The 14,868-nt window shown below is 40.7% G+C and overlaps 1 protein-coding gene across 3 annotated transcripts in view; it reads left to right on the top strand.

Moving 5' to 3' along the window:
• TUNAR (TCL1 upstream neural differentiation-associated RNA) overlaps nucleotides 1–12,812 on the top strand; it is a 157,502-nt gene extending 144,690 nt beyond the window's left edge. For all 3 annotated transcript variants that reach the window (XM_064423473.1, XM_064423471.1, XM_064423472.1), the window contains one exon: nucleotides 11,911–12,812. In XM_064423473.1, the coding sequence (XP_064279543.1) occupies nucleotides 11,950–12,096 (147 nt within the window). In that variant the 5' untranslated portion in view covers nucleotides 11,911–11,949 and the 3' untranslated portion in view covers nucleotides 12,097–12,812. The remainder of the gene's footprint in view (nucleotides 1–11,910) is intronic.
• Nucleotides 12,813–14,868: the final 2,056 nt, after the last annotated feature.

Genomic DNA, 14,868 nt, shown 5'->3' with positions numbered 1-14,868 from the left:
AGGCAACATGATGTGTACGTTGCATTACATTAGCTATCAAATATGTCCCTTATATACTACAGTGCCCACTGCAGACAGAGATTTGGGTTGTTAGGCATTCTGTACAGTTGGGAGACATATGCAAATAATCTCTCCAGATCTGTGGCCACATAAATTGTATCTTTTTAAAGAGAATAAGAGCAAGCGATAAGAAAAAAAGAACTGAATCCAAGATGCTGTGCTCCGTAGGCAAGGTGAAATCTTTTGCTACCCCATGGAAACCTGAGGAAGCACATGACCATGAGGGTGACCAAGCAGGGGAACAGGTTGCGCAGAGAGGTTGTGGAGAGTCCATCTTTGATATTGAAAAACTCTCTGGACATGGTCCTGGCCAACTGGCTGTAGGTGATCCTGCCTGACCAGGGGGTTGGACCAGGTGACCTGCAGAGGTCCCTTCCAACCTCAGCCTGTGATACCCACAACACCCAACAGCAAACACTGCTATAGCAATGCACCAGTGCACAGGGATTAGGAAAACCAGCTCTTCCCATGCTATTTTATTCACTGCCTGTCCCAATGGCCTTGCCAGAGCATTTTTTTGGGTTAATTATGACCTTTTCCCTCCCAAATCCCAGTTCCCTGCTCTGCCACAGAGCTCTACCACAAGATCTGAAGGAGAGATGTGTCACCTTGCCCTTGTATTTTCCCAAATGTGTTACTCCTGGCACAACCAGCTTGTTTTCCCGGGAGCAGGGGACCGCACAACTCATGCCACCATCTCTTTTCCATGCCATGCTCACTCAGAGCATGAGCCAGAGGGGCAGCTGCTCCCATGGATCAAGGCCCTGACTCTCCCAGCTGTGCCAGGTTTGTGCAAATCGACCTTCAGCAACCCACTTCAACCTTCTGTTCTTCCTCCCTCCCTTTCTTATACTTCATACTGTTGTAATTTTGGAAGCTGATTGGGCTAGGTATCATTCTCACTATCTGTGTCTGGTTTTGAGCCCAGACGTCAGCAGGGGTTGCTGCATGCTGCTGCAATATAAATGACTAATGATGATGATAAAAGGTGTGGGAGTTGGTTGCCTGGAGTGTTACCCTACTTTGACAACTTTGGTTTAGAAACCAGCTTCTTCCTCAAATTATCTGCTATTTTATCTTATTACATCTAATAATTTACAAGTGGCAAGGGATTTTTGGCTGCCTCCATTTTGGAGTGCTCATCCCAAGGCTTTGAAAGCAGCTTTAACATTTTCAGAGTTTGGATGGTGTGGCTATGACAGTGCCAATAGCCTTCAGTGTGAGTTGCAGGGTATTGAAACCTTTAAAACTCAGCTGCAAATGCATCCTAAAAGAGGCATTCAATAGGGAAGTGCTCTGTTTTTAAATTTGGACTGATACAGGTAATAATTACATACAAAACAGTATGTGAAAAGAACATTATCAAGGTTGCACAGCTCAGCACTTGAAGCTAAGAAATGCTGTAAGCACAATTGTCTCTACTCCATTAATTTGCCACCTTGCACAGGTGCATCAGTCACAGACTATTTTTGCACAGGATTCGAGTCTCACTTGGTGCCCATAATAAATAACTCAGTTTGTGAGTTCAATACTTGATTTTCTTTTCCAGGCACAGTTCAGACTCTGCTGTGAAGGCTAAATTATTTCCCACTGGGGCATTCCAGGGTGTTCCACCGTGCGGGTCCTTGCCACGTGCAAACACTGACTAATTTCCATTTATAGCATCTTAATAGCAATTCTGAGTATCATTGCTCCTTGGTACAGCTGATAACCTAGGGCTAAAAAAGAGCAAGATTACAAGTATCCATAACTGGGTGTCTAATATGAATTTTTCAGAGGACCTGGCATCACATCCTGCAGCTTCTATTACCTCACCCTACACTGCTGGCCAGTAGTTGCCACTTTCAGGTAGTCCAACCCCCAGAAACACAGACCAGGGGAACAGGTTTGAAAAGCACTGTGTGAGCAGCTTGTCCCATTCCTCAGAGCAGCGTCTCAGACTTTCAGACAAAACACTGCTTCTCAGATTCTTCTCAGATTCTCCTGACACCTCTGAATTCTGACACAAAAAAAATAAATTGAAACATTCTACAAGAAAAAGCTTTATTTTTCTCCTCCTCTATGGGAAATGTGTGGTGCTCTGACTGAAGCTGTAATTCAGTGCTTTCTAAAGCCTACCTGATAATGCATGAACAGATGGAGACTGAATTCTTTCTGGATCACCTTTAATTGTGGCATTTTTGGGTGGACTTTGTAAATTAATGACAAAAACCCCAAAGAATTTATTTTTAAAAGCAAAATGAAAACCTTCTGCTGTTCAGATTTTCTTATGGAAAACTGTCAATGTCATTTCAACCTACTGGAGTGCTGCAAGGATGCACTGGGCTAGGAGAGTAATTAAACGGGAAAAGAAATTACAAGATAAGTAATTTCCTTTACAAAACCCATCACTTAAAAATAAACATCTTTTCAGACACACAAGACCTTCTTCAGCACTTATATCATACCATCTCAGTTACAGTAAAATTGAAAATACAGTCCTTGCTTCAAAGTGAAGATATTTGAGTATTTCACAGAAACAGTTGTCAGGTTTTTATATGGATTAAAAAATTAGTTTACAAGTATCATTCCTATAAACAGCAAAATTAGGTGACTTTTTAAAAATATATATTTTTCCTGAGGCAAATGGCTGGTAAGTATAATTTCAAACCAAACAGTTATAATTTTAAAATTATATTAAAAAAAAACAAAACAAAAAAAAAACAAAAAAAAAAAAAAAAAAAAAAAACCAAAACAAAAAAAAACCCCTGAACATAATTCTCCTAAATCAGAAAGTGTAGTTGGTTAGATTTATTTGCAGTGTCCCTCAAAGTACCCATAATTAATAATTAATTTTGGAAGAAAGATATAGATGGAAGTAACAGTGGAGATTTTAGGCTTTATAGATTGTTGTTTTACCTACACACTAAAAGATCTTTCCTAGAGAAACTCTGCTTCTATATCCCTCAGGCTCCTGAATGCTCTTCTGGTGCACATTCGTTTTGTAAGGAGGGGGTCACATCTGAGTTAAAGGTAGCTTGATCCATTACAGGCCAAATTATCTTCTGGCCTTGGCTGAACTTGGAGATATTATATAGCAACAAATTAATATAAATTTATGTCACTTTTCCTTCTCTTAATATTTCTTAAATGTCTTTGAAGCAGCTCAGTTTCCATTCCAACATGCAGTGGTGAGGGCAGATCTTCAAATTGCTTATGACAGAGGTTATGTGCCTTCTGGCAGATAACGGAGACCTGTCTTTCTCTGAGACTTGGATATTGCATTTTTTCCTTGTACAGGGCTCCAATGTATTTTTGCTCCTAAAAGACAAGCCTGGAGATGCCCTTGAAATAGAAAAATAGTGAAATTATAGTGATACTTTAGCATCTCATTCTTTCACAAAGCTTTCTCAGCTAATACTACACATTTATCTGGGGAAAAAATTTGCAAATTTGAGGAGTTCTACAGATTTATTTGTTGGTTTGTTTATTTATTTTTTATATCTGAATTTTTCAGCATTGAAATGTGCTCATGATAGACTTTTATTGCTCTGCTTTTTTTAACCTCAGGAAAGATGGGCAAAAGACTGGAAGAGAGAGCTCTGGCTTCAAACTTCAAATCTTTATCATAATTTCTGGTGTGTGGTAGGGAGAATTGTTAGTTTCTTTTTTTCTTGTTTTATTTTTTCTTTTTTTCTTTTTTCTTTTTTCTTTTTTCTTTTTATTTCTTTTTCTTTTCATCTTTGAATGAAAAGTGTCCTTTCTGCCAACCTTGATATGTGTAAATGACAAAATCTTTGGAGTAAGCACAGTACAGCTTCAGCTCACAGGCTGGACATTAATACCTGAAGCCCAGAAAGGTTTTGCCATCTGCTGCTTAAAACTCCTTCATATTAACAGCTAAGCCAGACAGAAAGGCAAGAAAAATAACCAAAAGCATGGAATAGCCTCTGTACAAGGATACCACCAGACAGACTGGGATTTGTCAGTCTTGAAAAAAGATGGCTACAGAGATATGGTAATAGACTTACAACATTCTAGGTGGCCTGAAGAATAAAAGCCAATTACTCATTTTGTCCCAAATTGCCTAATGAGGAGTGAAAAACAAATTCAAATAATAAGTGGATACTTTTTTAGAAGTCCCTTAATTATCTTTTGACACCATTGCTAGAGGACACTGTAGTGACAAGTTCACTGAAGGCTGCAAAATACCAAAACAGAAAGAAAACAATATTGGGGACCAAAGTCAAAGAATAAGATGCTACTAAAAATAGCTGCATCCATGCACTAATTTAACTACTGACTACTCCTGGGATAAAGTTGTTCCTTGCTTTTAATTTATTCAACCAATTTTTCCATTTATTGAGCTTAAAGGCTTTCTTGTTGCCTTTTAATGTGAAAGGCAGCCCATGAACTCTGATTTCAGCAAATGTGAGAGAGTATTGTCACTAACTTCCAACAAGCCAGGATTTAATTTTCCTCTATGTGAGCAACAAATAGAAGCAAAATTTGGACCATCTGACTTTTTCTAATAAAACTGAACAATACTTGCACAAGTGTTACTGTGGAAATCTAAAGGTCTGAAAAGAAATAATGAGTATTTAAAAGGAGGAAAATGGCAAGTGTGTGCTACAGTACCACTGAGAGTCAAATGCTTCTGCTCCTGAGCATTAGCACTGAGCACCAAGCAAAGTGCTGTGTATCAGGAAGATGGGTGGTGAACACAAAATAGGCCAGTCTAAACCAAACAGAAGCACACTGAATTTTCACCACTCTTCAGGTTGTACCGGAAAATTGGTAACCTCTGGACTTGTTAAATTTGGACTTTTAATCATAAATGCTTCCTCCAGTTGTGTTTTATATAGACTGTTAATTTTGATCTGTAACAATTCATTCTTCATAGTGAATCTCATACCAAAAGGAAAAGGACTGTGGGTTAAAGGGTAATTTGCTCTCCCTTTGGTCAGGTTTGTTTCTTCCACAATCCAGGAAACTGGGTCTTGTGAAGCCTTAGGAATCCTGATGTGGGAAGCCTTGCTGTAGGTGGAGGAACCAAAGGCTGTCAGTGGGTCTGGGGGTGGCACTGCCTGCACAGTACTAACAGCCTGGTGCTTGAGGATCATTATTCTGCTGTGGATTACAGCTTTGTTTCTAAGATAAGGATATTTGTATGGAAAATATTTGATTTCTTTACAATAGAGCTTAGGTATCCTGCGTATATCACAGCTGTGAGTAGTCCCAGAGACATAAACAAGGAGAAGGAAGAACTGTAAAACTGGCTGCAAGTCCTTTTGCTCCTCTGAGTTCTAAGCTGCCTGGGGGACAAAAACTGCTGCCAGAACAAACTGGATCAGACCCAAGGTGAAGAGCAGGATGAGCCCTATAATACATTACTTATTTAAATTCTGCCCTCTCAGAGTAACCTCTTTGCTGCTGAGTGCTTCCCTTTATTCTAGAGGGGGTCTCACATTGCTGAGACCTTTGGAAATATCCTGTAGTGCTATAAATAGCAAGTATTTCCCACTGAGTAAAACCTGCAGCATAGCAGCAGTCTGATGTGGGTTTATTTTCCTGCTTGAGGACTACATAAGTGCTTGTGTCCTCTCCTCTGAGACATCCCTTCGCTTTAGGCACTGCTCTCTCTGCTCACTGCTGGGGAGTGTTATTGAACCTGGCTCACATTCCTGTTCCTTCTGATCTTTTTTTCTCTAATGAAAGACCTCCCCATGGGCACCTTTCCTCATTTTCCCTCTCCCTTCTCTTATGGCAGGTCTTTGCTTCTCTTGGGTATACTGACTTCTACTGTTTATTAATTTCTGCTCATTCCATTTTGATTCCTCTGTTATTCATATATACTCTGCAGTACCTGTGCGCGCTGCTGTGCCTGGATGAGCTTTTAGTCAAGCTCCTTATAACCCCAGAGCTTCTCTTGGCCTCATCTAGCATTTACTTGGTATCTTTCAGTTCCCTGAAATCCAAGTCTATAAAGAAAAGCAAATGTGGTTCCCTGCACCTACCAGTGCTTCTCTGAGCAGGATCTTGACTGATAGCTGACAGCACACTGTGTTACTGGAGTTTAGGACAGGACTGTCCAGCAAAAACAGCACAAGGATCAAGTGCAGATACAAAGTCGTCACAGAAGTGAGAATGTGACAATGTAATCCCTACAAAAAGAACAGCAAACAAGCACAAATGTGTGTGCCAAGCGTGCCTTCCTTCCGTACATCACAAGCAGCAGCACGTAATGCCCTGCTCAGCATCTCGCTTGGGGGCTGTCCAGGATTTAAGCCAAGCACCCAAGTTCCCAAGTTTGCCCTTGGAGGAAAACGAGGTTTTAAGTTCTTACTAGGAGGAAAGGAACAAAACTGCATTTGGCTGTGATGTTCAAGTGAGGTTAAATCCTCGAGGAGCCTCTCCTCCCTGCTTGGTAATTCGAGCACTTGTTTGTGAGATAAGGGAAGGTGTCAGCTCCAGCAGCATCTGCACTCACACTCTGCTGTGTATGATTTCTGTGCCCTCTTCAGTTTGCTAATCAAAACAAGTTTCCGCTGCGTGTTTCTTATCCCCAGAGGGTGGAACTATCCTCAGAAAATTAAAGCTCTCTTATCTCTTAATGTGTCATCACAACTAATAGCCTGGGGACTGTAAACAAGTTTAAATATCAAAACAATTTGGCTGGTGATTGTCTGTGATTATGGATTAAGAATACAAAATTTGTGCTCACTGATATTCAAGGTAGATTGAAAACAAGGAGCCACATTCTCAGCTGATGTAAATGGAGGTGGCTGAGCTGAGCTGGGGGAGGAAGACTGCTTTGTACCAGCTGAGCATCTGACCCTGGGAGGTTTTCAGAAGTTTCCATTCTTGTTTTTCAGGGTGCCAGATAATACATGACAGCACGGGGCTGATCAAGAGGAGCACTGAGGGCCTCCAGGAGAGCCTGGGTGATCCTCCCCTTCTCTGAGTTCCCAGGAGCTCAGATTCTGCTGGCTGAGCCCTCCACTTGCAGCCTCTTTGGGGGAGCTCATAAATAATGACTTAGAGGAGAAATGATTTAATATTACAAAACTTTTTCAAGATCAAGTCAAGGTGCCAGCATATTCAAAAACTGTCAGATATGTCAGGGCAGGTGCTTTGTGAGGGATGTGCTTTGTACCTTTGATGTGACAAACATACTGCAGTAAATTCTCAAACATGCACTTGCTACTGCCTTTTCCAAAGCCCTGCCATCAAGCCGTCACCTTTAGATCAGTCATGCTCAGTGAAGAGATGCAAAAAGATCTTTTGCTAGAAATGTTTTTCCTGGTTCATTGGATTGTTTTCAATGGCAGTGATGTGCAGAATGTTCCCCAGATTTGGGGAGATGTCAGTGCCTGTATTTCATAGCACAGCTGGACATAAAACTTTTCACATTAGTGTGTTCCTCTTTTGGAACGACTATTTCATTCCAAAAGAGAGGAAACGAAATATTTGTGAGGCCCCTCTTTTGTTATGGACCATTTTCTGCTGCAGGCTGAATAACCCATTCTTCAAAGAATCCCACAGATGAAAAACTGAGGCAGAGAGAGAATGAGTGGATTTCCTATAGATGTAAGGAATAAATTCAGAAAAAGTGCAAGGAGATGAATAGTTCAAGGAGTGTTCTAACCACTGAACTGTCCTTGTCTCCCATGTGCACTACAGAATACACAGAATATTTATCTTTTAATGGATAGCTTTTTGGAATACATATCTGTACAAAGGCTGATGTTGGGTTAATGATGAATCTTACAAAATGAAGCAGGAAAGACATTAATTTTGATGTGGCAGGAAAGTACTTTCCTAATGAGGTAGTAATTAAATAAGAAGGATAGTTATTAAAAGAAATGGCAAATTTAGTGTTCTCTAGCCCTCCTATCTGAGCAGTTCTAGCCGTGGTTCTGGGTAAGAAAAAAGAATGTTTCTGTCAAGCCTGAAGTACCACCAGAAAAATATAAAAGGGAAAATGTGTCATAAGAATCATAAAAATATTAAATAATGTCAAATAAATTAAATCCATTTCTAGAAGAGAATAATCAAGACTGAGAAAAGTATCCAGAAAGCTAGATGACTTTTCTATTTTCTTAATTTGGGTAATTATACTAAAACTGATGGCAAGTATTTCCCCAGTATCAAAAAACACCCACAAACCTCAGCCAGCAAAAATGCTGCTCTGAGAATGAAACCTGAGTGAAGGTTAAAGGCTTGAGTCTGCCATTAGGAGAGTGCTGCTCTTCTCCCAAGGTCATTCCTTACATATGGAGAAGTAATTTTCATTCTGGTCTCCTCATTGTACAAAGTCAACGCTTACCTTGATTTCAACAGTGCTATATTTGGCAAAGTACTAATATAATTGTGTTTGGTCCCAGTCATGTCCTGTTTGAATGTTAAACTCCTCTTAAGACCAAGCCATTGTGTGCTGCCTCTTGTAGCTTAGACAATGTATAAAATGGAGAGCAGTGCAGACCCTCTGGGGCAATCCCTCCAGGGAAACCTGTGCTGCCAGTGTCCACACTATGTGTTTTCTGGGTGTTTTACTTCACACCAGCTTTTGTCTGGATCTCTACTGCCATGGGCTGAAAGCACTCTTTTTGGGTGTAGTTTCATCCAAAAAAGATGCAGTTAATGCAGTCCCAGGCTGCACCATAGTGTGATCCAAATACAGCACATAGGCACATAGAGACAACCTCCAACAAATCACACTGTGCATCTGCCCCTCTGTAAACTCTCAGCTGCTGATGCCCCCTTGATCCCCCCTGATGGAGCATTCATCATGTTCCAGCCACCAGCTTCTCTGTGCACATTTCATTGCATCACACTAAGGACTTCTCCCTCTTTAAGGCCTCTTAGTTGGACAGAAATAACCTGACAGTCTGACTCATGTCACCTGAACTGAAACCACCCACTATCTCCTTGCTAATAAGTACAACTTGCAAAGAGGAAAAATGTGATTGTACAGCCTCAGATCAGAGATCGTGCAGCCCAAGGACCTCTGCATTTCTCATTAGCCATTAATGGTGCCTGGGAGAGACTTTAATAATAAGGCAAAGATGTGGTGTTACATCCCCAAAATAATTTCTTAGCTTACAAAAAATTCACAACTCAAGGATTTGCTAAGCCAGAGGCTTTGTCATTATATCTAATAGCCTTTGATATGTCTCCTTCGTTTGTGAATTATTTAGCTACTTTTTAGATTAATGTTAATTTTAGGATCTAGCGTTCTGCAGGAGAGAATTTGATATTGACTTCGTGCTGCACAGTTTATTAGCAAAAGAATGAGAATGCTAATAAGAGGAGATCAGATGCTGTCTGAGCCCCCATGCTGCCTCTGTTCACATTAATCCTGGAGTCAGGATTTCCTAGTGCATGTGGTGCAGGGTCACTGTTCCAAAGTTAAGAGTGCCAGAGGCTGCAGAGCCAAGCTGCCCCTTGAGCTGGGGCTCTGCTCCACTCTCTGTGGGTTTTTTGGTGTGAATGGGAAACTGCCCAAAGCACGGGATGCAGAGTCAAATTGTACCTTCTCTGGCTTTTTTCAAGCCAGAAAGGCTTGACCCACAAGATGCTTGGGTATGATCATATTTCTGTGGGAACCAGTATGCTGAATCAAGAGTGTTCAGCTATTGTGGGAACCAGCCAGAAAGAACTTCACTCTCCTCTCAACTCCTTCCATTCTAGGCCTGAGATTTTATCAGACTTTATTTGTAATCCTATTTTATTTCTCAAATAAACAGTGAAATGCAAACAGTTGGCCAGAGGGAAAACCTTCCAGTTACTGAAAGGGAAAAAAGAACAGAATATCCAAATGACTCATGGCTCTGTGGGTGAAGTAGTGGCTGCATGTCACAGCCTGGGATGTGGGTTTGCCACATGGAGAGGATGCACTTAGGTTGTGACGTTAGTGTAAATGGCTTTGGTAGGAACTCTCCTGTGGCTTACCAGAGACAAGTTGCTTGTTAAGATACCACTGACTGCTCAGTGGCAATTAGCAAGATAGGAAGGACATACACCAGGTGCAACCAAACCCTCCTCTGGACACCAGCTGGGGTGAATATGACAAAACCCTTCTGCTGCTGGAACAGGTAGATCCTGAAGGAAGAGTTGGAGATGACTGTGGCTGAAGGAACTCTGGGAACACAGTTTCTGAGGGCTGAAGCCATATCCCTGTGAGGATCCTGGTGCCTGTGAAGTTTTGCTTTCCTGGGGCAGGTTATCCAAAGACCTTCTGGGTGATCATGCTCTGATGTTTGATGCTCTGATGGTTGATGCCCTTCTCCTTGGTGCCCCCAGCTGCTGTCTGCTGTGGGGAAACTTTCAGGTTTCTGATGCCCTTCTTATTTTTTCCTCTGATTCACTGGCTACAACAAGACAAAACACGTAAATGCTAATGCAAGTGTACGTACAAAGGTCTCTGCAGAGCCCGACTTCTGCCCTACTTGCCAATAATCCCTTGTACCTGCTGGGAATCAATCACTTCTAGGAAATTGCCAGCAGTTACTCTCTGTCCTATATATGAACAACTTGCAGATGTGACAAAAATACAGGTTGTTTTGTCTGGATCCTCAGTTCTTCCTCTCAGTCTCTCCATTGCAGGATTTCCTTACCTCTCCCAGTCCTTTCCATCCTGTCAGTGCTCTGGATGCTGCTCTGGGGCTGTGCAGTGCAGGAGCAGCTCAGAGGTGCTGCAGGTCAGGACTCCCCTCTGATGATTCCTGCTGGAGGGCAGGTGCCCACAAAGTGGTGGGCAGTTTTTGTGGAGTCCTCACCCCCCTGAATGTATGCACTGCCTGGTTTTGCTCTGTGAGTTAGTGGAGGAAGGAATGAGAGTCCACTAAAGGACCACATCAAATCCCTCTTTTAGGCAAGAGCTGTTGGTGAATAATTTTTTTTCTACATCCTACCACTGTTTCCTGCTGCAGAGATACGATGGGATATGGTTTGTAGCTTGGAAGACAGCAGCAGGGCTTTGCCTGAACCCAGATCTTGGCAGATCAGTTGGCACTGGGAGACCAGCCAACCTTTTTCAGTTTTCTGGGACACTCTGGTTTGCCCATGTGATTAAAATTTGCAGTGTTAGATAAACACAGATAAGAATTTATCCATTTCTAATTTGAACAATCAGATAGTGGGAAGACTAAGGAAGCTTCTTTGTTTGTGGCTTCAGCTGTGCTGGGAGTCAGGGCTCATCCCACATTTGAGGAAACTTCTTTTTTTAGGCTGGGGCTGTTGCTTGGGAAATGGCTGTATTCTCCCTGCAGGCAGATCGATACATTTCAGCTCACTGCACTGCAAGTAACTTTTCATCATACATTAAGAACGAGGAAAATAAAAGCCAAGATGGATGTTATTTTGGTTTTGCTTTTATTTTGAATTATTTATTAAGAAGTCACTGCTGTCTTCCTTCTCATCGGGAGACAAAATGCCTTTCTCTAATTTTTTCCTAGTAAAAAAAGAAGCAAGGTCTTCCCAGTTTTATTTCCCTCACTTACTTCTTGGAACTGAAGTGTAAATATGGGGTCTCCACTGCATGGCAAGATGATCTCCTGTGGTCCCAGTGCAGGCAAAGTCCCCACTGATGCTGGAGGAGTCACACCTCATGGTACATTCCTGATCAGTCTCATAATGTTATAGCAGCTGCTGTGTGTGCTAGGAGTGATTGCTGGCACATAAGCAGAGGGTTATAGGTAAACCACAGAATAACTGAACTATAATTTTAATTATTTACTGAACGGGTAGTAGAAATACTAATTCTTTTCAAGTGAATTCTTAATAAAATGTGTTATTTGGTCTACTATTATTATGAGTTTCTATACTCTGATTAATAATCCATTTTGATGTTTTTGTTCCTAAATCTAGGTTATTCTGAAGGGGAGGATAAAGAAACTGGCCACCAAGATGGTAATCACAAGTGGAAATGAAGAAGATAAAGGCAGTCAAGAAAAGGAAAGCAAAGAAGAAACCATCTTGGCCATGCTTGGAATTATTGGGACAATTCTGAACCTCATTGTGATCATTTTTGTGTATATTTATACAACGTTGTAAACTAGAAGGCATGCAAATAGACCAGATAAAACGGCCATTAAGAGTGACAACAAACATTGCTGACTATTGACAAGTTCTTTAATCAGAATTGACTCTGTATTATATTAACACATCATAAAAGCACTGCCTGAAGGCAGCGAAGACTGAAGCACAATTAATTTAACAAGACTTTTTCACAGTAATAAGCTTAACTCTTCTCTCCTGCCCTCTCCCTTTTGGTTTGGTTTTCAGTTTGGGGGAGAATGACTGCAGTTATGTAAGTTGTAGCTTTGAAGAAATCCACCAGGGATATGTTGTTTTAACACAATTAAAAAAAAAAAAAAGGAAGAGAAAAGAAAGGGAGAAAAAAAAAAAAAGAAAGAAACTGTAAACTATATATAATTAGAAATGTATGTTGTATACCCGCAAAGATTGAACTCAAAGATAGCTTCATAGCACAGATCACGTGTCTGTTAGGTCAAATGGTTTTTTCTCTTGGTTTTTGCTTTTACTTACATTGAATCTGACAAGCTTTTTATTTAGAATGAACATATGGTGCAATCATGAAAAAAACAATTCTGTTGAGCAAGGTCTGCCTAAACCTGATAAAATGTTGGGAGAAATATAATACATGGTTATTTTTCCTTTCTCATTTGCTTAACATCTGTGTCTGTTCATACCAATGTTTATAAATATATATTTTTAATAAATGTGCTATATTTTTAGCATGAACCAAATATTTGGAGAAACTTGTATTCATGCAGCTAAATTTTGTTTGATTAAGTGCCCCTTTTGACAATGGATGTTATTTTCCTCGGCAATTATACAGCAGTCTTGTTTGCAGCCCTCTCACTGAGGTCTGAAGCAAGCTCACATCATGCTCACATGCATGACTTGAAGTTGGAATGTCAGCTGAAAAGCATTGCTGCTTAATATGGGAAATAGCAAAACATTGTAAGGTGACCTTTGGAGACTGGTTGCAGAAAGAAGGCTCTATTTATAGTTAAAAAAAGAAAAAGCCAATGAAAGGAACACTGAGGCATCTCACAAAATATTGCAAAATTCATAGAATTTATGGCTTTCACTATCTGGTCACGCTCTCTAAGTACTTGTGCTGAGAGAAGTGAGCAGAGGTTTATACAGTTGAAAAGAGAAATTTATAGAGCCTATAGTGAGGGGCTGAAGTGAAATCCAGATTGTAAATACAAAGTGTATTTTAAATGTGAGGATCATTGACTCTTTACGCTTCTCTGACATGTGCTTTAACTGAGTTGGTGCAGTGAAATTCTCTGACTTGTGTTTTTGACAGGAATGTACAATGATGATGATCACCATTTTTCTTCAGAGTTCAGTACCTATAAATATACAAAGCATTAAAAATATGAGACTTCAATTCTGCCTCAAGCTGCCTAAGTACATTGCCTACTAACTCTGATATATCCTCTTAGAAAACAGGTCAATTACTTGTTTACTGATTTGTGGCTTGGATTGCATCATCAGATGCACAAGGAGGATTGGTATTGAAGTAAGCTAGAGCTGTGAAAATTTTGACCTTAGAATCTTATTAATTTTAGTGATCAGACCTGTCCCTCTGGAATCAATAATGAGTTTTTCACCATTTTCCAGGGTCTAGGAATGATCTCAAAAATACAGAATTTCAGTGCAGGATATAAAAGAAAGGCTGGAAAATCCCAAGGGGTACCTCTTAGTCTCTTATGGTATCATCCAGTCAATAACAAAACCATTAAGAGTAGAAAAAAGGTCAGTAAATAAATTACAATGAAATCCAATATGAAGACTGAAGGAAAACAAAGCAAAAATAATCTCATGTTAATACAAACATGATAGGGTGAGAGAGGTGAGAAAATGAGCAGAGATTTGAAGTAGAAAACAGCACAGAAAGTCAGTGCCATGTATGCCAGCATGGCTGAGGGAACATTTGTGTTTGCACAGTGCTGGTAGAGCTGCAGATCTCAGAGAGGACAAGGAACAATAATGGGGCAGGACAGTGTAGCTCAATGAAGATAATCTTGTTTTTCAATTTATAGCTATTTATTGATAATTCTAAGGAATCAATCAGCAAACTCTACTTTTTTATCATCCTGATGGCTAAAATATATTTTACTCCACTAGCCATATTTTCTTCTATTTAAACTACTGCTGCTCACAGCCTGTGGCTTTGAGCACCTGCACATGCTCCAGGCACCAGCCTGACTTCAGCCAGCCCGTTGTCTGCCAGGATCTTCTCTGCAGATATATTCTCTTGGACTTCTCCTTTTCCAGCAAACACTACAGCAATCTGCCCAAGGCTCATGCTCGTCTTCTAGAGGGACATCCTAGAGTCAAAAGTCTCATGCCAGATAGTTCTTTGCCTCCCTCTGTCTCAAAAAGTAGTATCTCTTCTTGGAGGCATGAAGATGCTTAATGAATGAAATTTCATTAGGGGTTCTACTATTGTACAGATTAAAACTCTTCATTGGAAAACAGCATAGGACACCTCACCCACTGAAGCAAAGCAGGAGCTTTTGCTGCTCAGCCCAGTTGCATTTATTCAGACATGGGCCAGCACCTTCAGCTAGTCAGGTATGGCAAATAGCCCAAACAGGCTGAAATGGTGGATCAAGGGCCGAGGATTCCGTTTTCTCGGCTGTGCTTTGCCTGTTAGTCCTGATGGAGGCAGCGTGTCCAGCTGCACTGTCACCCCACACCAGCAGCAGCAGTGTGCTCTGCCACAGGACTTCTATTCCTCTGAAAGAGGAAGAAAGGTTTATCCCATTCCATAAAAAGTTTAAC

This window comes from Passer domesticus, chromosome 6 (genome assembly GCF_036417665.1).
Source record: "Passer domesticus isolate bPasDom1 chromosome 6, bPasDom1.hap1, whole genome shotgun sequence".
In the NCBI taxonomy this organism is placed as follows: domain Eukaryota; kingdom Metazoa; phylum Chordata; class Aves; order Passeriformes; family Passeridae; genus Passer; species Passer domesticus.
Note: the sequence above shows the minus strand (reverse complement) of the source record. Positions and strands in the feature narration are given on the sequence as shown.